Source organism: Sphaeramia orbicularis, chromosome 10 (genome assembly GCF_902148855.1).
Source record: "Sphaeramia orbicularis chromosome 10, fSphaOr1.1, whole genome shotgun sequence".
In the NCBI taxonomy this organism is placed as follows: Eukaryota; Metazoa; Chordata; class Actinopteri; order Kurtiformes; family Apogonidae; genus Sphaeramia; species Sphaeramia orbicularis.
In genome coordinates, this window is record NC_043966.1 from 32,190,614 (window position 1) to 32,215,653 (window position 25,040).

Sequence of the window (25,040 nt, forward strand, 5' to 3'; positions counted from 1 at the left end):
CATTACAAAAGATTAGATGGAAACAGCAGCTACCAGAGCAATATAAGCTTCCTTATAATAAAGTTGCTGACTGAGTAAATATGACTCCCATCTCAGCATGCATAAAAGAACTGAACTGAAGACTATACAGCCTGAAGGTACTTTGTCAAGGCACTTGGTGACCACATCTATCAATGCAGAATCGTCTTTAAAAGATGGATTTAACAAAGATTTCTCAGGCACACGACAAGTGAAAGGAAAGGAGCGGATGAGTGAGAGTGAAAAATACAGATGGGGTGGGGGGGGGGGGGGTGGATGGAAGGAGTGAAAGCAGGGGCTCTCGGACTGAGACTTCCGAGTGAAGACTATAGGCAGCTATTTGGACGCCACCCAGACACCTGGAGCTGTTATCAGGTTGTGGTGAGTGGGCCTTTCAGAGGACTGTGAATGGGAAGCTGGAGCTCAGCACTAACAGGCGTTTCAAGGCTCTTTTTCCTCTGATGATGATGGCGTTTTAAAGCAGGTCAAGCTGACAGGGCAGCAGGAAATCTGACTGAAAGAGGGGACAACTGGACTGTGTAACTACCATGGCAGCTCCTAGAGCCACATTACTCACACTGAGGAACAGAACAGCATGCGCAGCCAGTGATACGTCAGCAAACACACAGCAGACAAACTGTACAGACATGTAAACCTCCTCATACAAGCACAGTTACATTCATTCTCAGGTAAGTCATAGTGTTTCTGTGTGCAAGGAATATTGAGTTGCAATGACGAGAAGCAGATGATATGGCAATAAATTATTCTTACAGCCTCAAATGAAGACAGAATATTCAAATACATTTTCAGGAAGTAGGAAAAGCAGCCCTGTTTTTCACATGACCTCTGTATAAATTATGATTGATCACAACCTTTTCAAAACCACCAAGGACACAAAAAATGGACAAAAAAATGAAGGAAAAAAAATATTTTCCTATAAGGACTAAGAAATATTAAGAAGTCTTTTCACCAACAATAATTTCAGCTAAAAAGGACCAGACACAATGAAAGGCTGACAGTCATTCATCTTTAGCTGGTGTTCTGGCTGAGTGCAGCTGGAAGGAAAAGCAGAAGGAGGAAGAAGAGGAGGGTTTTTTTTTTTTTTCCACTGAACATTAGTCCTTGGTTCTGTCAGTCAGTGCTGATCCAGCCTTTTTGTTTCCTAGCTGATTCCTCTACTATTCCCTCTGAAATGCTAATATGGCAACTTAGTGCGCCAGCGTCAGCCTTTCACAGCCTTTGCCACACATTTTTATATATCCTAGATGAGATCACTGTCTCACTCTTTTTCTTGCCCTTGTTCTGTCCCTTTTCTAGGCTCACTTTCTAGATGTGCATTGTTTAAGCAGCAAAAGCACAGTGTAGTTCCGACTTATTTTAAGTACCTACAAACTCAACAGAAGGGCAACGGTCATGTCATTTTTTTCCCTCTTAAAGATAAGAGAGAGGTAAAAAAAAAAAAAAAAAAACAGTCATGTTCTATTAACCAGCTCGTCACAATCCTACAACACAGTGACCTTTCTTTGTACGGTTCTGAAAAGAAGCAGTTGCACGTAAATTTATCTGTGTTGCAGGCGCATGAAAGCTATAATTTCAGCTGTTTCTCAAAACTTTCTTTGACAGTTCATTCAGTGTAGGTGAATCTCTAGGGTGTTCACCAGATTATGAGACGAGTGCTTTCACAGTCTCAACACAATGTGCCAGTGCAGGTACACACAGGCTTTAAATCTTCCTGACAGACAAATCTAACTATTCATTCATCCATGGAGGAGGATGAAAATGATGACAATTAAAAGGGCCTCTTTGAAAGTGCCCGTGACGGTCTGTGTATCAGTCAAATCCAATACACAAGGAGATCAAATGTGGGAGTAAATCAAAGAATCTGATGGTGGCTGTTGTATCTAAACCTCATCTGTCTTGTGGAGGAACTCTCAAAAATTACACTCCCCATTATGATTATAGTGTGCCATGTCTGCACTCAATCGGATCTGCTCTTTGGTTGGCTGAGCCCTTTCCCAGTATCTATTCTAATAAGCAGCAGAGTTAATCGAGAGCATAGACCAACACAGTTTCCCCCTGGGAGCAGCCAGGCAGTGCTGCTGACTGTGGTGCTGACAGCCAGAGAGCATTAAGCACAGGGGTACTGCCGCCCAGTGCAGGGGCTCAGTGAACCATGACGGTGTCATTTCTTTTAATAGGGCTTCTTTCTCTCTCTTTCTCTCTTTTTCCATTCTCTTATAGTCTGTTTCCTACTTCCCTCTTTTCTTCTCCCACAATTTCTTTCTTCCATCCTGCCCTGCCAACCGTGATCATCACCCACTCTCCTTGTTACTCTAAACATCCATCTTACTTCCTACATTTCTGCCTTTCCTTAATCCCAGGCCCACATCTACCTATTTAAAATGCAAGACGTGGGGATGCAGTTGTTGCTGAGAACCCCAACGGCGTGTGGGGAACTCTAATTGGTTTGCTTAACCTTCAGAGCACAATGAGCAGGCTGTAATGAAGGCTCATGATTCATGGCCAGGTAATAAAGCTGAAGAGGGCCGTTTACCCAACAGCATGCGCACACACATGTGTCTTAAGACGCTCTGAGTAACACACAGCTGCATATGGGATTTAACACAACATCGGGAGTGTGTTGTCAGACAGGCGTATGGTCCCTAATAAAGCCCTGAGCTATTCTACTGTGAGAGTATTGAAATGCATTCCTTGGCAAGTGATTTTCATCAAAAACATGCAACCAACATGGCAACCAGGTGCGGATAATTTCAACCCTGGCTGCCAAGAGGGAAAATGATCAGGGTATGTGACACTTGACAACATAATGTAAAAGTTTGCAGGTTAGCAACTCTCTCTTGTAACACAAACTCGCTGTGCCTGTGACACACTAAAAGTAGAGTAGGTGCTCACAGGTTGTGGCCAGCATGTGCTGCCAAACTGTTCAGTAAAATCAATTTTGCCGCAGCCTGAAAGCCAAGATATATTTAATGCAGTATATTTTGACAAAGAGCTCTCAGACGGGCCAAATCCAGATCATGCACCCTGATAAGGCACTATATAAGAGCTAAGGGAAACTTGTTAGAACCACAGGGCAACACTTTGCGGAAAGCTGAATTAGCTTGTGTGTGTGTGTGTGTGTGTGTGTGTGTGTGTGTGTGTGTGTGTGTGTGTGTGCATGAGTGTGTGCCTATGTGTTTGTGTTGTGCATGTTTGATGAGGTTTTTTAATGAACTGGTGGACTCCTGGTGGATATTGCTGTGTCAGGGTATAGTCTGCCTTTTAAGGGCTTCTGAATAAGTTATGATATTTGGAGAGATAATGAGATGGAGGGAAGGAGATAGAGGGTGTGAAGGAGCTGAGATCATCAGCAGAAAAGTCTTAACTCAAGGTACTTTTCAAGGTCAATCAGAAACATTCAGACCAAAAACTTCCACTTTGAATAATCAGATTTTTTGTAACTCGCAAAAGTCAATATAATTTAACTAATGTCAGGCTCACATGCCCTTAGTTGGTAGTGGGCATGTTTTTATACTTACATGTAATAGAGTTAAGTGGTGTTTTACTGATGACATTTTTTCAAGGTTAATTTTCCTGTTTATGAAAAAATCCCCTCCGAAAGAATAAGACAAAAAATCTTAAAATGTAAGTTAAAAAATAGTGTAAACTGGGGGCTGTAAGCATTTCACAAACTGGATAACATTATTTTCCAGTGCTGTTCAGCCATCATTTATGAGTTACAGTAATGATGTTCCAACACTATAACCACTGTGTGGTCGCTGTACTTTCACCTGTGTATCAAAGCTACACTGCAGATTTACTTTCCTATCAAGCACAGACACACTGCAAATCACAGGGGAACGTATGCTCTCACACCCACATGTACTTTGTCTTATTCTATAGATGTAATGAATTATGGCCATTGTAGTTCACTAACAGGTTTCTAAGACTTGGCATCATTAAATCTTGATAGTTTGAAAACTACATCACAAAAGAACCCCCACCTTCATGTTCCATGGCACCTACAATAAATCCAAACTACAGGTTTACTTATTGGATTGTTAATTTAGCTGGTAATACATCCTGTGATGCCTCGAGTCATCTATAAATAACCACAGTCCTTTCCAGCTCAGATGTAATAGACTACATGTTTCCACCAGTCGATACCTGTAAAGAAGAGTGTTAGTAATATCACCACAGATGCGGGGTGGTCGATGCAGAATTGGATCTAAAATGAAAACTACATGCGACACCTGCAACTAAGTGGGTGTGCAGTGTTGACAGGTATTTCTGGGCCTCATCTGTCTCAAACGTGGAAGAAAAAATCGAAAACATAACGGCCCTGCACAGAAGACAAAGGAATTCATATCAGAGTCAATCCTCTATAGAATCTTAACAATTCTAAGAAAAAAAATAATAACCTTTAACAGCTGCTTGTTGATCTTTTCTTGAATTCTCAAACAAGGATTAAACAAATGACGGAAATGTATTACAACCAAAATACCAAAACCACTTCAATACTAAAATCTATTCGGATAAGTTTGCACTTCAGGCACAAAGTCATAACAGTATGCCGTGTCATGTCTAGGCCTTAGAACGTGGCCCATTGAAACCAAAACACAAACAGTCATATAAGTTTTGACAGAACTACACTTTGGCCCATTTATCTATGTTACACTGGAATACAAACAAACTGTAATTTATAACTGGTAATGGTACTTAAACTCTGTGCACGCGAGTGTGGTAGTTTATATGCCTGTCATATCACTCACACGGTTGCCGTATACAGTCTGTTGCACAGTGTAGAGTCATTGCTTTCACATATTTCAGTCATGAAGTTGTTATAATAACTGCTGGCAATGACATTCAAAACTATAAAATCCCTATAAAAACAAAGAAAGAAATATGTCTTTCATGTTGTGTAGTAGTGGCTCATAAATGTCAGGATATGGAAAACGGTATGTGAAACAGGGTTGTTTTTGTTTTTTGTTTTAGTAAAAATCTGAGGAAAGAGCTGTATCCTGGAAAAATGTTGATTTTTTTCCTACTGTTGTCCATCTGGTATGCTTACAAATGAGGGTCAAACTGCAAACTGTTGTCTTTTGTCGCTCTTTAAAGCCTCCAATATGTAGAAAATGAGAATTAATGCTTTTAACAATTACAATTAAGAATTAATTAGTGGGTTTCTGGTGGTCAAACCTGGGTTGATTGTGTTTGGGCAGTTTGATGTGTTGCTCTTATAGTGTGCTGCAAACAGCTTCTTTGTAAGTTGTTTTCCTTCTCTCTGGTGAACACAGCAGCAATTACTTTCGGAGGTTGCCCTTTTCACACCTCCCATTCACATTTTTTGAGCCTGTCCATTCAGCTGTTCGGAGAAAGGAGGGTTGTATTGTTTAACTACAGCCGTTTCCCTGAGAGGTCTCGAGTTGTTCATATTGTAGAGTTCAGGTGAATTCATCTCATGAGGAAGAAAATATGAACTCTGACCTAAGCAAGTGGATATTTTCCTTTCCAGCAATACCGGGAAGCAGGATCATAAGTTATGTATAAAAATGCGATTGAGAGAAAGAAAAAATGTGCTACGAAGTGTGAAGTTTGTGATAAATGACAATGTCATTACATCTTTGGTGAGAAATGGAAAAACATGTCATATGAGACTGTTGAATATCATGATATCATTAATCATTTACCAAAGATGAATCTAAACAGTGACACGGCACCTACTAAAAAAATACTCCTCTCGTTCCAAACCAGAAGGAAATGTAATAGGCAAAACACACAAGACATAGAGAAATAAACAAAAAAACGCAGCACAAGGAGAGAGGCTGAAGGGTAGATTACCTCTGGGTTCACCTCAGGTGCGCCTCTTGATCATGCTGTTGGTCTGGCTTAGAGGTTTTGATATGGGTAGTGACTGTTTATTGAAGCTGGCAGAGGTTGTGCTCTCGGAGGTGGCAGCCTCACATGAGCCTCAGAAACAAGCAGCGTGGAAAACATCCAGGGAACAGAGAGGCCGTAAACCATCATCTTGGCACATATAAAGGCTCATATAAACATGTATCTCACTCATATTTCACCTCTTTATTGGACTCAGCTTCGTAGCACATCCAAGATATACAAGTGTCTACAAGAATATAGTCTCTTTTTCACTGTGGCTGTGGGTTACTGAGCAATTTGATGCCTAAAAACCCAAAACGTAAACATTCCTCCAATGATAGAGTTGCCAGAAAAGCTCTAACAACCTAAGTGGGATAATGATCCACAGTATTTTGATTTTAATCTTCAAAATTGTTTCCGGTGACAAGATTTTCACTGTCATTTTCTAAATCCAAACATGATAGAAAAGGCCAGGTATTTATTTACATATAAATTTAGCATCTGTGGACATTTATGTATTCTGTGTAAGTATTATATCCTTGTTTGCATTTAATATTAAAATCCCCCATTAAAGCCATGTATAATGCATGTACAATATTTAACATGTTAACACAGTGTGCTTATAATTAAGCATTTGGGGACCGTGAACAGTCATGTCAAATGTTATTCTGGGTGTCCTGTTGATCAATAGCATGGTTGTATTCCTCTGACACGTGTATTCCTTTTTCTTCAGCTTTTCTCTGCATGTCATGTATGTGTCTCACCTCCTCTGCTTTTCATTAATAAACACAATTACAAAATCATGTCTTTGCTGATGGTGCAGCAGTGTAACAGACAAGGTTATTCACAGAGGAATACTTTTGAGCTTGAGGCAAAGCAAAAAAAAAAAAAAAAATACAGCCTTTACAGCAAAAGCAACACTGTTTAATAAATTACCTCAAACAGGGTTGCTTTCAGGGACATAAACTTTCATGAAGGTGCATTAACACAAAAAACAAGAAAACTTTTATTGATCGCCTCCACATACAGTAACAGCAAATATCTGTCATTAGATTCTGAAACCTTCATTTCATCAAAAGTGCACTGTCTCATCAGCGTCTGCTGATTCATTTCCAGCTGTATGAAAAACCCACTGTAAACTGCCAGTCCAGACCCACTGCAGACAAACAAGAGTAGCCTCTAGCTGGTGAGAATGGTGAAGTATTGCAGCCAAAGAGCCAAATCTCCCTGCTTGGGAAAAACGAGTCCAAAACAGATCTAATTGAGAGTAATTGTAGGACTTACATTTGTCAAGAGTCAATAAACACGTCTCAAATGAATTCAGTGTTTCTTTCCTCTGAATGTGTACATATTGCAAGTTCAGCATATCAAGGTGATACTACACCACTGTTATGTTTATCGCTAGTTTCTGCCATATGTTTCCTGTTTGATCCAGGTCTGTGTATCTGACTGAAGTACTAAAGCATAGGCATATGATTACATTTGTACTCCACCTTTACATGTACATTATCTCTAGTTTTAGTTTATTTTGAATGTATTCTACTCAACTCTATTGCAGAACTTTTACTAGAACATATTATTGTTATTAGTATTGTCTGGTCTGTAAGGTCTGCATACTTATTCCTCTTACATTTCTCTCTGGCCCGATATGTTCTGTCTTTTTCCCTTGTGTTACTGTCCAATGAAGGCTTAATCCCCTTAAATAATATTAAGCTCCAAACAATTAGTAAGTCACTTTCTAAATGTCACTGTTTATTGATTCTCTTGAAACTTTGAGAAAACACACAACCCTACCCTTTGCAAGCTAAAAAGGCCACTAAAATGTAGCATTTCTATGCGAAATTTAAAAAAATCAATTAAGTTTACCTAAAGCGATACACTGAGGTCCACACAACAGTGAGTTAATAAATGGAGGCAGGAGGAAAGTGTGAAGGCACAGTACAAAAAGACGGAGCAGAGAGTGTGCTCTCTGATCTTGATAAAGACTCTTAAGACAGACACCCACAATGAGAGTGAATTAATCATTGTTCAGGGAAGTGGGAGACACGGTCCACTTTACTGGAGATTTATAGGTTGGAAATCAAACGCCACAGCATATCAATTAGCCATGGTTACACCTCCGCAATTCAATGCGGAGAAACAATGACTCCTGAGAAGGCAATAAGGGGGTGGAGAGGTCTAAAGCAATTTACTGTAATATGTTATGATACTGAATTGAATTTACTGTAAGATGTAATGACCATGAATTACATTAGAACATCTGTGATTCATCAAACATCATTTTATTTTGCGCTTTTTGTGTTGGGGAAGCGGCAAAGTGGGAGTGACCAAAGGAAGGTTGGAGCACCTCTTTAGGTGACAACCAACAGCCAGCGCCCTCTGGTAGCAGCCACAGCCCACCACTCAACCCTTCATGGTAAAATACATGACAGCCTATTCCTCCTGCAAAACTCTATCATCTGGCAGGGAAAGCCTCTAAATCTTGTTATAAGCTCAGAGAGGATAGAGTCCCACACCATTTATGGATGCTGCATTGAAGCCCAGGGGATGTTATAAGAATTATTCCTGCTCTTTTGGATGCCAAGGAAAAAAATCATGGCAAAACTTGTTTTAATTATCATCAGGCTTTAAAGTTGGGGTTGTGGACGCAAAGCTGACTTCGATGTTGACATGTTGACATTTGACCTTTGACTCAAGGGTATCTGGCTCCCTCTTTTCAGAGCAATAATAATTAAACATAAAATTCAATCACTTAAATAGCCTGCAGAAATTCCTCATATAGAGCATATTAACCTAAAGTATTATAAATATTAAATAGGGTGAAATTATTCTTAAAAAAAAAAAAAAAAAGGCATGTGCCTAACTTATTCCAATCCTAAATTCACTGCTTCTCAAAGTCATTGCTGCTCAGATGAAAAGCGTGGCAAACATGCTTAGACTGAGCTCTCAGTCACAAGCCCTGTGAGGGTTACTTTGAATGTCTTTCTCTTTTCGATTTCACTATCTCCTATTCTAACAATGGAGAATTGGCTTCCCTTGAGAAAGAGGGAGGATGCTAAATTTGAGATCAGTAGTCCACAGAGAAGCTATATAAAGATACATACGGAATATAAACAGCAAGGCATTACTTGGAATTCATTACTCGATCAAAATGGGCTGTTTAATGTGTAAAGTTCAACAGGACTATGGTATGCAGTGTTATTGATTTATGGCTTGGCAATGCTGCCCTTCAGTGGCAGCTGACTAGAAGCACTTTTTTTCTGCAGATGGGTTTCGAGGATTGAATCAGTCTGTGCTCTGGAGAAACAGTCTATAGGCAACAGAAACAGAATCTGCCTCATGAAATAACAGATTCTTACCTTTTTACAGTAATTACCTTCATACTGAAAACATTTCTCAGAGATGCAATACCATTTTCTGATCTCCAAAAGTCATTTCTCTCCATTATTTTTCTCCACATGGTGATATGAAGACAAACAATTACTCAGTGTCTGTCAGCGTGAGCCCATATCCTGAAAGGATGTACCTTTCTGTAGGTCAAGTGCACACAAATGTCAGGTTTTGTCTCGGAGAAATAAAGATAGATGTTTTGTGGCACTTGCCTGAAAACTAATCTAAGCTGGTGATCCATCAAGCACCAAGTTTCAGCCCTGCTCAGTCAGTGCACGGGTTTCATCATTCGGGATTCAAGGGCAGACTGATCCGCAGACCCTCTGGCTGGTTCCTTGCTTCAGAGATCAAAGTGTCTGTCTTTGGAAAGAACAAAACTAAGGTTGGTCTTTGAATGCTGAAAAAGGTGAAACCACAATGCCACAGTCAATCTAGTTAAAGTATTGTTCTCAGCTGGCTTTTTGGCAACATAAATGTCAAACTATTCCCCAAGTCCGGCTGAATGACAAGTGTTTGGACTGTTTGATGGTGTTGTACACAGAGTGGTGCTGACCTCACTATGACATTGATTTTCTTCCAAGTCGGTTATCATGCTCCTCAGCATGACAGGGTCCAGATGTAATTAAATATAATTACATAATGTGTACTGTTTAAAAATATAATTTGCAACACTGTTCCATCCTTTGATGATATGCTGAAATCATCAACCGCATATTCCTTTTCACTAACAACACTTTACAATATTTACCACAGTTCTGAATCAGTTCTTCACACAGGACCACCACTCCATGTACCACCATCCATGTGCCACCCACATAACAAAACAAAGTGCCAAACAAAGTACACCCATGAAAAATAGCATGTCCAAAGCCTACAACATATGCGTAAACAACATACATTACATCAGTGACCACCCCTTCCATTCACACTGACATAAAAAAAGCAAAACATTAATCACTGAAGGTCACGAGAGGTTTTTCTTTCTTTTTTTCCTAACCAAATAATCACACAACTAGTAGATATCCTCAAAACATCCTCTTCTCTTACTCTCCCGCGAGAGTTGCAGCGACGGGGTTTGTCCATTAGGTGTCGCTCGATCACTGCGTCTCGTGCATCCAGCGCCCAACCTCTGGCCCGGATTATCTGTCTTGTAATTGTCCCCGGACCAATCACAGAAGTTGTGGGCGTGTCTCCATTGTTACTACAGATACTCGCAGAAGTTTGCACCGACCTGCTGCTGCACCTATGAGTCTGTACGTTAATGAATAGCCGCGGCCCGCGCGAGACAAACGACCCGATTATGCCGAGATAAGGAGCATCTGACTCGCGCTCTGTCCAATAATGGCATGCGATGGTTCTTCTGGGGAGGATTTCCCGGACAAAGTGATGCCCAGAGCAGCCCCGTGCACGTGCAACAAGAAGTGCAGGAACAGGAGCAGCAGTGTTGTCTTCCTGGGATTATTCCTGCTGTCGCTGTCTCTGCACGCTGTCACTCTCGTCTGCTACTTGGATCTGCGGTCTGAAGTCAAAAGGGAAATAATCCACCAGAAGCGGGACTCCATGTTGACACTTGCGGGGACTGACCTGGCTGACCCGGCGGCGGTGTTCTCGCCCGGCCACCCGCGACTGGACTCCGGCAGCAGCCGCGGCGGGGAGGGTCATGAGGTAACTAAAAACAGGCAGAAAAAAGAAAGGGGGTAGGAGAGGAGAAATGAAGAACAGCAGCAGTTCCTCCAAGGCGGCATTGTTTTCATTCCTCACACGGAGGCTGTTCGTGTTCATTCACCTCCGCTCAGTCCTCCTGTTCCCTTATCACGGTGTCAGGTTTTGTGTCTGCTCTGTTATGGCATGTTTCTGGGCAACTTACTTTACAGTAGCCTGTCACGAAGTTTTGCCAGCTCAGTTTCCAGACAGATATGTTTTGAATTAGTGCTCCCGTTTGCGTGATTCAGCCTCTTGGACAAAGATGCACAAAGGTATGAGCTTAAAATCTGTCACCTGGCCAAATCCCCCTGCCGTGCCAGCTCAGGTCAGCACATCCAGGGGAGGCATATCAAGAAGGAAGTGCACAGTTGTGGTCCACGTTTGCCAGCACCTAAATAAAAGAAACTGCTATTGAACAACACAAGGAATTTAACTCTACTTCTGAATCGGCTGTAAGCTGTTTTTGTAAAGCAAACCACATTTAACTCAATTTGTCTTATTTCCAGAGAGACCCCCCCCCCTATAAACAGACAGAGGTTGATGCACAGAACTTAGGCAGTGTGCCCAGCTGGATTCACAGAGATGGGTCAGTCAGTGTGCTGGAGCAGGTGGACGGAAAATTAACTGGATCACCAGCAGGTGCAAAGCCCAAGGGCTGATGTAAATTCATCAGGACTTAGATGGGGCAGTTGGTACTTGGAGTTGAGCCAGCTTCGTCTCACATGTGTTTTCTTTTCTGGCAGCTGGCTGATTGAATGTTCATTGTGTTGTCTGTGGCTTTGGCAACAACCCCCCCCCCTCCTCCTCCTCCCTCCCTCCACCCCAACTCCACACACTCCCTAATTTCATCAGTACAAAGGGACCAAGTGTAGGTCTCAACTTTGTATTGCTTGCCCAATTAGCTCATATGTCATGGCTTGTGTAACCTTTTACGGAGAAAATGATCCTCTGCGTGGGGCAGCATTGGCTGGACATTTAGTTGTGCATAACCGTCAAGTTGATAGTAACCCAGAGGAATTCAAGGATGGAGACGCATTATAACATTTTCCTTACAGAAGTGGGAAGCTAAGCCTATTCATTTAGATCTCGCCATATCCTTTGCACAGCTTATTTTAGATAGTAGTGGTTTCCCTAGTTAAAGCGGAGTGAGATGGTCCTGGTATTCAACCCAGATGGTGACGCTTCATGAGGTGAAAGACTATGGCCCAGCTGTAAATATTTAACAGCGCTGTGATGCTGTCCTTGCCAGATGTCTGCATTAAACAACTCTGATTACACATCCCACAGTTTACATAGTTGGAGAAACAGGAGCATGTGGCATTTGGACGCAGCGGCCGCACTTGTTAACTTTTGAGACGTTCCCTTTGAAGAATGTCTCTTGTACGACTTAAAATTGTTTATTGGATTTTTCACACAAGTCTTCATCAAAGGCATCTCAGAAGCATCATTGAAAATCTGAAGTGAAGTGCAGGTACACAGACAACTGAAACGGAATATGAAGAGTCAATCTAAGACTAGAGAGAAGCACAAACATTTACTTACGTACATCCTACTGATGAGACATGGCTTCATAGGCATCAGTAGGACAGTACAGACAGGTTATCTCTGTTCTGATACAGCTATATTTTGTTAAACACAAATGGTGTCAAATTCTGTGCTTGTCAGAAAGTTTTCATGTTGATGTTCAGCATCAAAAGTAAATTAACTTGACATGGCATTGCCCTGAGAACGTTTGCTCCATCAAGACCACAATGTTGTCATGAGCACAATAACTGTGCACATGAAAAGAAGAAAAAGTGGTTTGTTTTCGGCAGCAGTTTTAACTTCATTTCTCTTTGTGTTTATCCTGTCACCATTCATTTCAATCTTTAAAAAATGCAATTTCAGTCTCTTTATGGTTTTACGGCATCACCTGTTGCTTTTACTTTATCCAGTAATAAGAGCAGATGATATTTATGTGTGGGGGGGTATGGCAGAACTTATAATTACAGACACCTGATCTGAAAAAGTAACTGTGGAAAACATCCAGATGAAGATTTGTACCATGTAATACGACAAGCCTGTCATCAGTTTTCAGTCTTCTTGTGAACAGCGGAGGAGCTGCTCATAAGTTACAGTGTCCTAAAGGGATTTGGAGTGATGGGAGGCAGATTAAATAAGGCACAGCCAAATTTATCTAGCAGCACTTGTGAGACAATAAAACAAGAGTATGAGAATGTCAAATATATGTCAGGATGTCTATAAAATTTGATTTAACTTTACTCCTCAGAAATGGGAACAGTAGTGTTTTTCCAGGCCAAACATCCACATGCAAGTTTTCTTTCAGAGAGTTTTTCCTAGCAGTAACACTCACTCATATTTAAACAGAATAAGTTATATGATATGTTATTGGAAGTAATGAACGGTTTCGTGAGATCTTGATAGTAGAAAGTGATTCATTACATGAACCACTAAACATCTCACACTAGCTTAGATCATTCTGGTTACTTAGTAATGAGGGCAAATGATTTGGTCATTTATGATGTAGGCCAAGGAAGTGAACAAACAGCTTTCCCATCAGCAGTTGCAGTTGTTATACCCTTGAGCAAGGCAGTAAATCCCAGCTGTCCAACAGATCTGCGCAGTTCCCAATAGTAAAACTCCCTGCAGAGAAGGTGTGTTTTTTCCAAATTCTGAAGTACAAGTGTGATGCGGGGCGCTGGTGAATGAGAACAAGTGCCACTCTCAGTCAGCCTGACCTTTGTTCACCTGACGTGTGTGAGTAGAACGTAATAAAAGTTGCCCCTCTGACTATGTAATTGTGAAAGGTTGGACTGAGTTTTATTCTTGAGCTTAACATTTTTCTTATAACCATTATATGAAATAATTTTCTCCTCTGATGTATGCCTTCAAAGTCTTGCAAAGAACAGATGCTGAAACATCTGGAGTCTAGTTAACGGCTATTAAAAAAGTCAGTTTGATGGGACACAAAGTCCTCAGCAGCATACATGCTCTGGTGCGCCAGGGTGGGCTGTCACCAACATCTGCTTTAATTGTGACCAGTGCATGATCGGTTAAAACAGCGATATCGTATGTACAGAAAAGAGTAGGCCTCCATATCAAAAATTAATCATAATGGACAAAAGTGTCAGAAAAGCACAAGAAGGAGGAGGACACAACATCAGAGATAAGAGGCTGCAAACTTTTCCGTATAAGACTGAATTATCTTGACAGACAGATGGTGTAGACGCCCAGTCAAGATTAAGTCCAGAGTCACAAACATTTACCAAAATAATAAATTCTCAAGACCTTCACAGCATTCTATTTGAATTCACTTTGCCAACTGTGTTGCAACAATCTCAAATGTGATTGGCTGTTGACAGGGAACATTTCCCTTAGGTTGAGCTCCACAGTTTTTCTAGATGACAATCTTATGGATGCTATTATTAAATTACTCAAGTTGTGGTTCAAAACAGATGGCCTGTCAGAAACCAGCCGCTGATACTGACTAAGGTGTGACCACTCCTTTTTTATGATATTTAAAAAGAAAACAACACACTATCATTGTTCTCTCCGGCATGAATCACAGGAGTATTATGAACCTTAATTTCTCAACAGAATGCATGTCAGTTACATTAGTAATGCCAGTTTCTCCCCGTCTGCATCTGGCACTCGCATCCATGAGCCCCCAGTTTCACCTCCTGAACTTCGTAACCTCATGTTGTCTGATGCAATGTAGTGACTAATTTTTAATTGATCCTCTACGTCTAGAAGAGGTGGGCTGACGACAACCAGAATTTCTGTATTTTTGTGGAAAACACTAATTTAGGACAGTGTACTGAAGACATCTGTGTAAAAAGAAATATAAATTTCATAGAAGTGTAACAGAATATCAAGGAACTTCGGTAGTTTATGTACGCAAACAGGTAAAAAAAAAATACGCGCCTTTGTAATAATAAGTGTTAATAGGGCCAAAAGAATCTTGTGATCACTAAATTACACATCCCTGGGGTGAGTGAATTTTAGTCATATCCTCACGGAGCAACAGGGAATCGCGTCTTCTGCTCGCAACAGTACCCCCCCTCCCCACATGCTTTGAAGATTTGAAAGCCCTCTAATTAATAGCATTTTTCCCTTGTGCTGAAAAAGAATGGTTTACTCAATAGTTGGCACTTGGCATACATACCAACACGTTGTCATCCTGATTTACTGTAACTCTGCGTGCCTTTGAAGGGGATGAAGGCTGTAAATGTTGTAATGAAGTGAAATGAAGCAAACAAGGACACAAAACCATTTCTCATTGACGTATAATGAAATATCTTTTCTTTATTGCTGCCTTCATCTTAAGCACCAGCCGCACCAGATTTGGTAGTAGCCTAGCAGATTGCTTGTTTGTTTTTTGTCATTCTGATGGGGCTTAATCTCAGGCCAGAAATTGGCTGTTGAATCATGTTTGGCTGTCAGAACAGACGAAAGTGTAATGCCATATGCCCGAACATACACCCAGAATCCTTTGAGAGGTAAAAGCCCCCTATATGCCAACAGCTGGAGAGGAGATGTGGAGACACCTGCACACCAAATGAACAGCAAACGTCGCTGCTCGCGGGAACATCTGGAGGTCTGTGTGTCGATAAACCATTCCAACACATACTTCTCCATCAGGCTGGAATTCCCATGCTTATAAGGTCAGACATGGCTGGCAGCTGGTCAGGGATGTAGACTTTAACTACTTTGAGCTTGCCCAACACAGCCAGCGGGGGGTGTTTGACATGATACAGCTCATCCCACACCGCAGGAGGTGGGGTTCCCACATCTGAGACGAGGTATGGAAGAAAATCGAAACATAACTTTTCTTGTCTGTCTTTCAGTGGCTCTCCTTGAAACCACACAAAGAGGCACTGGGAGTTCACGCTGCTTTCAGGGAAGGAGATTTCTTGTCTTTGCAGTGTAGCAACTATTTTCATTTGAACGCCACAGGTGGAAACATGGAGTATCTTGTACCCAAATGGGATAGGCCTCCACTGAAGTGTCTGCCAGAAAGGATGTCTGCTGGGTTTCCTAGACTAAATGATAACATTATTTATTATCTGCTGATCTACACTAAGGTGCTGCACAACGCCGCTGCTTGTGAAATTTCAGTCGCCCAAACTCCGAGCAGATGTCCAGCACAATACATGTTATATGGTCGTTTGTCCTCAGCGTTTTAGAGCCTTTATGTCGCACACCCTCACCATTATTTATGTTGACACTCCAAAGTGTGACCGAAAGTGATCTGGTATATTGTGAGGCTCGACGAAATGAAGGCATTGGGTGGTCTTGTTGTGTTTCAAGTGCTGGGTTTCTTTGTCTATCGGATTTTGGGAATCCTCCAAAGATGTGATCACAAACTGGCTCTTCTAACACAATGTGACTTTGAACAATGTGCGTTTAAAAGGAACTCTGAATCCTTAGCACGAAACATTGGGTTGTCAGAGCTGGTCATGTCTGAGAGTGTTTTGGACGGTTACAGTCAGGGCAACATGTCCTAGAGAGTTCGTGTGAATGTAGGTCGACCAGAACCAGTCACATTAGACGGCATGCGGTTTGTCCCGCCACTCACTCGCCCATGGGAACACCCCCTCCGCTGTAGTACAGCTTTTCCTGTTTTTACAGATGAGCTCAGACCAGCTCCATCATCCTTTCTTTGACTCTGTTTTTTAGCTTATTCATGCCACCCCTGAATAGGGCTGGGACCAGGTGCCATATGAATGGGTATTGCTCTCAAATTAACCACAATTCATGTCGTCCTTTTGTGTAAAAAGGTGAATTTTAGAGCAGCCATGTCCAGGTGACTGTCTCAAACGGCAGAAACACAGACAAAAGTGACTTGGGTTACAGGATAGGTTACAGCCCCAATGGGACAGACAATGACTTGGCCACAAGTGAATGTACTGGCTGACAGTGTCTCACATCTTTTCAAATGCCCCAAGTTGTCTCTGTGCAAACATTATACCCCAAGAATAGAATGAGCACTTGTGACATGGTTTTTGCTCCCAAAAAACTTGTATCACTCATTACTCATGTTTGCTTCCCAGAATTAATACAAGGTGCTCTTAAGTAATATTCACAGGAGATTCTCTGATTAAAGCAGAACTCTTGTGTTGTTGAATTATGGCAGTAATATTTTTTTTTCCCATGAATGTTTCTCTTAATTTTTAGATCCTTATTTATTTTTCTTTTGTTTCATCAGGAGAAGTTACTACACAGAAATAGCGACTTTCATGCCAAAGAAGACAGCAGGGGCATAACACAGCGAGCGAAAAGGAGTCCCGGCAAACAGTCAGACTCAGGTATGAACTGACTTTCATATTCAACGTCTTTGTTTCTTGAACGTGCAGCTTCTCAGACACAAATAAATGAGAAGTACATTGGTGGGTGTCTTCATACAAAACAGATTCATGCTCTGCGCATCAAAAAATGTGGAATACGACTAGTTAAGCACAGTGCACCTGCATCATTTTCTGGAAATGCCATTGGCAACATCGTGGTCAGCTGTTGAGCAATGGTTTCTCCAACTTTTATTTGTTTGGAGGAGATTGGGGACAGTGTAAATAACAGGCTTATGGTGGGCTTAGAGCTCTTAAATTTTGGAAACAGTTTGTTAATGGTTTCTCACTTTGTGGAATTGATTTTTTTACTGCTTTGTGCTTACTTAACAAAGCAGCTCCACCACATAGTGTTGCAGAGTTTATAGAGCAAGAGATTAAACAGAATGGGATTGATTATTACTTGGATAGCAAACAAGGACACAAAGGAGTTTAGAAGGGTTTCACCAATTTGAAACAGACAGACAAGCCTGTGTTGATTTCCCCGTCTCAAAATAATAGCAGGTCCCAGAAATATCTTTTGTATCTGTCAACCGAGCCGATATAGACTTTTGAATCCAGCTGCACTATTCATCGGGATTGAACTGTCAGAAAATAAGATCTAAAAATGCACTTAGTAGAACAAACAATCATTTTTAGGGAACCTGGTGGTCATTTTATCAGAAAGCTCATTATCCGACTCCTTGATGGCTTTCATTAACTGAATTGATTTATCGTAATCAATAGCTCAAGAGAAAACCATATGCTCAATATGTCTGAATTTGCTTTTGTAGTTTTTGTTTAGAATGTGAGCTATGCAAATAAAAAAGTGAGCCTTTGAAGTTCATGTCTGAGTGCAACAAGTGCAGCATGATCACAAAGCATTCCAATGTCTGTGGCGTGACACTGAATACTTGGGGGGAAGTTTAGTGATTGTGTTTAAATTAGAAGAAAAAACTCACCTTTGAGACTTTCTACATAAATCAGTAAAGTCCCGAGCCTCTAAACACTAATCATTCCCAGGTCTCTCCTCTGCTCTGAGCGCACAGACAAAGGCTTTTGTAATCTCAGCCTTAGAAGTGTGTTTTTGTGTGCATGTGTGTGTCCTGTGTTTGCACGTGTGTGCGTATGTGTGCGTTCTCGGCACTCCTAACGGGCACCAGATTCCAGATAGGGCTGCTCGTTAAGAGAAATCTATGCGGATGCATCCAGTCATTTAGCCAGAGGAGAAACACTGGCCATATGTTTGAGGGGGACTCAAACTGTGAGGTTTTAAGGTTAAATGGCCTTTGTAGTTGTAATGACATGGTAAACACAAGAGCAGCGAGACGGCTTTTTGAAAAGGATTCTTCAGTTCTACATAGAGGCATACACAAACACACACACACACACGTAGAAACACACTAGAGTGCATTTTGTCTTTCATGCACTGACATCGATGCCCCACCAAACATCCATGCGCGCACACATGCACATGGTTGTAAAGGGGAGACACACATAAACACATGCGCACACACATGTATACACACTTTCATCTACATTCTCCATCTGGGCTTAATTCAAAGAAAAGGATTTTGGCAGGATAAAGTATCTCTCTAATGATCTTCTCCAGTTCCACTGCCTGTGAATGCTTAAGGCACTTGTTCATACAGAGGAGGTGAAACCACACTTACAAATTACTACACTAGAAGATACCACAGACTGACATACCTCCACTCCATTGCTCATTGCAGAACATCTGAATCTGTTATTTTCGCCTATTTAAGATACCTACACTGAATGAGCTGGATACTCTAGATGTTATCTGAGATGATAATTGTACAGGAGACCATTTTAAGCTTAATCACACTGTTTTTGTTTCTTTCAGAATCGACCGACAAGGGAAAAAGGAAAGAAAAGAAAAAAGGTAATGCGAAGTTCGACGTAAATTTCAGTTATCTTGATCATTGATTCTTTTGCTACCTGCTGCCTACTTTCTGGCAGTATCCTTGAGATGTCATCCAAGAACTGTGCTGGCCTTAAGTCAGTGTGAAGCATTTGAAATTCCCCATTAAGACAAGAGTTCTCCCACTCTCCGTGCTTCTTGTCTCTTTAATTTACCATAATTTACTGTCTGCACAGATGCTGTACAGAAAGCTGTGTGAGGGAACGTAGAAGCTGTGATTTTGAGCTATATAAATATTATCAACTTAACTTGACAGTAAAGTGATTAACTTGCCCGTGGTTTTGTGTTTTCTAACCTTTTTTTTTTTTTTTTTTTGCATTTTCTTTACAGGGAAGAAAAGGTCTGTGCCGGGGCCCCCTGGTCCCCCTGGTCCCCCGGGTCCACAGGGGCCACCGGGCATCCCTGGAATCCCCGGTATTCCAGGAAGCAACGCTGTGGGGCCTGCAGGACCTCCTGGACCCCCCGGGCCACAGGGACCTCCGGGCGCTCAAGGTCCAGCGGGTATAAAGCTCAAAAATAGAAATGATACCATTATTGCACTGCGATAGCCAAGACTCGAGTAACAAGCCAGAAAACTTGAAAACACCCACAAGCTGAGAGATTTGTTCTTAGATTACACAGGATCTGCCTGGATGTAGACATGTTCCCACACTAGAAGGGGGCTCTCAAGTTGTCAAAATCAATGAACTCATTGCCTTAACAGTGAGAGTTTCTGATGCAGGATGTCAAACATTGTGTGGGATAGCAGTGATGTATCCTTAAACTATTTCGGGGCTTGTTTTGTTTTAATAATGGTGATTTCTTTGTTCTTGAGCAGTGATGAAGGATGTCTCTTTTATTGTTGCAGGGGTTCCTGATAAGTCAAAAACAAAGGAATTCCAGGTAGATTATGTCACCTTTTGAATTATAATTTTATCCCTCATACAATCACTGATGAAACAGCTGCTCATGTTATCTGTTTGTGTATTCACATTAGTTGACAGTCATCTTTGTTTTTCAGCCTGCAGTGGTGCATTTGCAGGGCCAGGAAACAACCATCCAAGTGAGAGAAGGTTGGTCTTTTGTCTGTTTAGTTGTGTTTCCATTGTTTTCATGTAGAAAACCCAGTGTTTGACATAAGATAATTAAAGTATTTATTTCCTATCAGTGCCCTCTTTCAAAGACCACAGTAGGTCTGCATTTGAACTGACACACATGTCTGTTAAACCCCAAAATTTCACCACACCAATTAGATTAGCCTTTTCCTTATTGCAGTTGTTACAAAACATTATATTATTTTCCAAAGAAAAGATAATACAGTTCAATAGAATTCTAGGTTTACGCTGTAGTATATGTCAAACCTGTATTTATCACTGCTCAAGAGCAAAAGCCTTGCACGCAGGCAGACTTTGGTCATGTTATACCACTTTGTCAGTCTGAAAGGAGTATAAGCATCATTAGCAAGTTGATATTTAACATCTGTGTACTGAGCTCTGGTTGTAGTTAAACATCACTGAAAGCTGTTTATGTTGACTGTTTGCCTCTTGTTTGTTGTCAAATATTTAGATCTGTCTGAAGGCATCCTTAGGAACTGGAAGATGGTGTCCATCCATCACCGTGTGTTTAAAATGCACTCTCGCTCTGGAGAGCTAGAGGTGCTGCTGGACGGTGTCTACTTCATATATAGTCAGGTAGAAGTGAGTACGGTCCTTGACGTAACTCTTATAATTTAGAGTTCAAAGCTAAAAGATCTGGCAGTTGTTCTGTAATTGAGCTTAAAAAGTTAAGCTTTACTTATCCATGACAATGTGTTTGAGTTATAGAACATATTTCTTCTTTTCCACTCTCTGTGGCTAAATGTCAAACTCTGTAACTCAAATCCTTGTTGGCTACTCTCATATTCCAGCTGTTTGAGCTTTAAGTAAGCCCCCAAGTATCATGTGGGCTTGTGTTAACTACCCCTCTCAGTCTTTTGTGAATTTTATGTCTCCCCTACCCTCCAGGTGTACTACCTCAACTTCACAGACATTGCCAGCTATGAGGTGATGGTGGACTCCAATCCTTTCCTTCGCTGCACCTGCAGCATCGAGACAGGCCAGCGTAAGTTCAACACCTGCTACACTGCCGGGGTGAGCTTACTACGTGCTGGCCAAAGGATCTCCATACGCATTGTCTATGAGGACACGCTCATCAGTATGACCAACCACACCACATTCCTGGGAAGTGTCAGACTGGGAGAGGCTCCATCTGCTGGACAGAACTGATAACTACATAACAACCAGCTCTCTACAGGATACGCAATTCAAGTTGCTCTTAATGGTCACAGCAGCCCAGAGTTCTCCTGTCTTTTCATCCTGCCAGTCATAGGATTGATGAATTGATTAGATCTGCATTGAGCAGCAACTTCTAGCACAAGTCTTGCCCATTGAGACCCTGTCAAGAAGATAATTAATCTGTTGAGTTATTAAAGTTGAGGAGGCCCCTGGGTGACTTTAGCTTACCTTCACAGCTCTATTAAAAAGGACAATATGGACTGTTATGCCTCCCCTGATGTCAATTCTGTGTAAAGAGACAAGCCTTGATGAGCCACATGTCCTTTTACTCATCAAACAAACGTTTCTATTTATATTCACCATTTTGTGTCAACACAGACAGAATCTCTCTTTATGACAAGGAAGGACACTGCGCTGACAGATACTTAATATTTACATACTTCTAAGTGCTGTTGAATGATAATCTTGTATCTCCAAAAACACCAGCTATTCAAGATATTTTAATTGCAGTTTGTTTGTACTTGGCCTTTTTACTTAATTTCATGTATTAATTGGTTATATTAACAGTTATAAGTGGTTTAACAGAGGCTTTGAAATATTCTCACGCCCCTGTGTTCATAAAAATTATAAGATCATATAAATATTCAAAGAAAGTATACAGGTATCTATGCAAAACTGAGAAACCCCATTAAAATTGGAGTTATAAGGTATTCACCGAGCAACAGCACTATATATTTTGCGCACATTTGCACTACAGCATCCCTGCAGAATATCAGTGATATGTTTTGTTACATTGCTATTGTTTAGTCACCGTATGAATGAATCCATGTGGAAAAATGATAGTTGTTTATACGTCTCTGTACATATTGTATATAAAATGGGATATACTTTTGTAAATGGAGTTGATTGATGGATTAAAATGTTTCATTTTCTGTCTAAATGCATTTGTCTGTCTTGTGTTTCTGCAGCTGGTGGTATTGATTTGAAAGATTAAAACTTCTGTTTCGCATCGGCCTCCACTGGCACAAGTGCTGACAAAAACAAATGGTATTTTCTCGAGTGAGGCCTTTGTCTTTAATAAACTGTGGTTCTTACTTTGACTGCAGGTTTCACAATACACTGCAAATTTGGCTGTAATCTTTGCACAATCTAAATGAGTTCCATGTTGAGAGGCAGAGAAAAGATAGTTCCTCATTTAGAAACAAATTTTGAAACTAAACATTTAGGTTTCCGGGGTTAACTGATGTGTGACCTCACCCACTTGAGTCACTTGAAGACATTCAGGCTGCAAGCCTCAATATGCTTCACAATGCTTTATTATCACTAACAGCACTTATGTTTTGTCTTAGTCTTTTCCTGGTGCACAGAGCCAGTATTTTACAAAACGATTTTCAAAAACTCCAAGGGGACATAATTCTACAATTAAATCAGCCACGTTCTGAGGGAGTCAATGGGAAAATGGCCAAGATGTCTAAAACAAGGGAGGTATGTCACTGATTATGCAGGATGGAGTCATCTTGGACATTGTACTACTGAGATTTATGCTATTAGTGAGTATTCAGATAGCGCTGCAATAATAATTTTTCTCTCAATGCTTTGTTTTCTCTAAGGATTTAAAGTCAAGTGCTTTCCAAAAAGCTCAGAGTTCTCTGAACATGTCCTCTAGGAGAGTAAAACGGGAACAGGGCAGCTGCAGAGGTGGGCTGGAGCTGAGAACTGAAATGTATCTGTTAGCTACGATCTAATCTGGTAGTGAGACCATAAACAGTATATGCTAAGTTAATAAAATTAAAGTACTGTGTTTATTTCCTCCTCTCGCCAGCTCCGACATCATTTCTGCAGTTAACAGCTTACACTAACAAACAGCCAGTCAGAAGAGGTAAAACTATTTTCAAGACTTTGGCTTTAATATCGTAACAACTGCCATTATTTTGAATAAGTGTAACTTGCCTTTTCCCACAGGAAATATAACAGTGATCCCTTGGACTGTTTCTGTGCAGCAAGGAAATACAATTTCAACAAAAGAAAACAGAATTGTTGTCCAAGAAGATGGTTATTACTTGGTGTTTGGACAAGTATTGTGTCACTGTAACTCAAGCATAACTAAATTAATATTGCCTTTGATTTGTTCCAACTATTCAGTTAATGTTCTGCATATTTCACAGGTTTTGTTCAAGAGCGCTCGCACAGTTATGGGCTATGTTGTACAATGTTGGAGTTCCGCTGCATCAGGGACAAAATCAACAGAGCTCTTGCGCTGCTTGCAAGAGATGCCAGATGCAACTCCTGCCAATACTTGCTACACCTCAGGTCAGTGAGACACTACTGCCCAACATCAAATGTTTTACATAAGCAGTCTTCACCCGTCTGTGTGTCAAATGTCAGCTGTTGTCCAATACAAAACAGGTCACAAGTTAAAGGAAAAATACAACAACGCACATATTGGTGTTTTTAAAACGTCACAACATGTTTAGTTGAGTACAATGGTAATATTGTTCACATTAAGGCCCTCACAGACACCGCATCCCATCCCAAATGAATAACAAAGGGATATGAGGGAAAATCTTATGGGGGAAAACGTCCTCCTCCAGTGGAGTTAAAGAGACATTCAGTGTCTCTTTGGGAGTGTTAATTCTGCTCGTAGTGGTGGCAGGTGGGTTTTCCATTAATTTGTTACTGATGGCTTTTGTTTGAACAGTTACGTATCCTCTCTTGCAGGGATATTCCAGCTGCATCAGGACGATGAGCTCGAATTGGTCATACTGCACAGACCACAAGCCCTTATCTCTGTGGATGCAGACTCAACCTTTTTCGGTGTCATACAGCTCAACTGAAACAACGCCGTGATCAGCGTGTCAGAATGATAACTGTGTAGCAGGATGAACTGACACACAGCTGTGTGACGGGAGGCTGATAAAGGACAGAGTGACAGCCGCGGAACAGCTGAACTTCGCAGCCTCTTATGAACTGCCATTTAACTCCAGAGGACACATAATGAACCATTTGAAGACAACTACTTTTACAATCCTTCTGGCTTCAAAGCATTAAAGTGTGTGTTTTAGGTAGTCCGCCTGGGCCTGTCCCTTAACATTGTTTATATCTGCTACCACCTCCTTTCATCAGTCTATTTTAGCTTGTCTCTTTGTACCTCGCTGGGGGCTTCCTTCCAGCTCCACCTCCACACCGTCTGTTTATTTGTTCCTCTCGTCTATTTTAAAATGGTTTCCGTTTTCCTAAGACAAACAAAAGCATACATTTATATCTCTCAGGAGGCGTTGTTGGGGTCCACGTGAAATAAAGCAATATAATGTAATGCTTAAATATATCATAATTTACCATTGTGATACAGAGTGTTTGTGTCTGAGTAGTACCACAAAAATGTCAAGTGGATCTCCAGTTCACAGCACATTTTAGGTATATGTATCTGTGTCATACTTTACACATTAATATAACAACTTCTGAAAGTTAATAGTTTTTATCAAAGTTAGACAGTCTCGCTTGAGAAGAAACATTTTCCAAACACAAAATGAA

The 25,040-nt window shown here is 41.0% G+C and overlaps 1 protein-coding gene and 1 pseudogene across 3 annotated transcripts; both read left to right on the plus strand.

Moving 5' to 3' along the window:
* The first annotated feature begins 10,501 nt into the window (after window positions 1–10,501).
* Window positions 10,502–22,453, plus strand: eda (ectodysplasin A). 3 transcript variants are annotated; one of them, XM_030144666.1, is made up of 8 exons: window positions 10,502–10,950; window positions 17,198–17,297; window positions 19,180–19,218; window positions 19,588–19,758; window positions 20,105–20,139; window positions 20,258–20,309; window positions 20,803–20,927; window positions 21,240–22,453. In XM_030144666.1, exons 1-8 carry the CDS (start codon window positions 10,627–10,629, stop codon window positions 21,498–21,500), a joined length of 1,107 nt encoding a protein of 368 aa, XP_030000526.1. In that variant the 5' UTR covers window positions 10,502–10,626; the 3' UTR covers window positions 21,501–22,453. The 3 variants fall into 3 exon arrangements, with proteins under 3 accessions (XP_030000526.1, XP_030000527.1, XP_030000525.1); XM_030144667.1 differs by having other exon boundaries at window positions 19,588–19,749; window positions 20,803–20,933; XM_030144665.1 differs by having other exon boundaries at window positions 10,503–10,950; window positions 20,803–20,933.
* Window positions 22,454–22,752: 299 nt separating this feature from the next.
* Window positions 22,753–24,944, plus strand: LOC115426590 (tumor necrosis factor ligand superfamily member 13B-like; annotated as a pseudogene).
* Window positions 24,945–25,040: the final 96 nt, after the last annotated feature.

Excerpts from the sequence above, each read along its gene's own strand:
- eda (XM_030144665.1), top strand. The coding sequence starts at position 10,627 with ATGGCATGCGATGGTTCTTCTGGGGAGGATTTCCCGGACAAAGTGATG. Across the intron at positions 17,298-19,179 it reads CGGCAAACAGTCAGACTCAG|AATCGACCGACAAGGGAAAA; the intron begins GTATGAACTGAC and ends TGTTTCTTTCAG. Across the intron at positions 20,140-20,257 it reads CAAAAACAAAGGAATTCCAG|CCTGCAGTGGTGCATTTGCA; the intron begins GTAGATTATGTC and ends TTTGTTTTTCAG.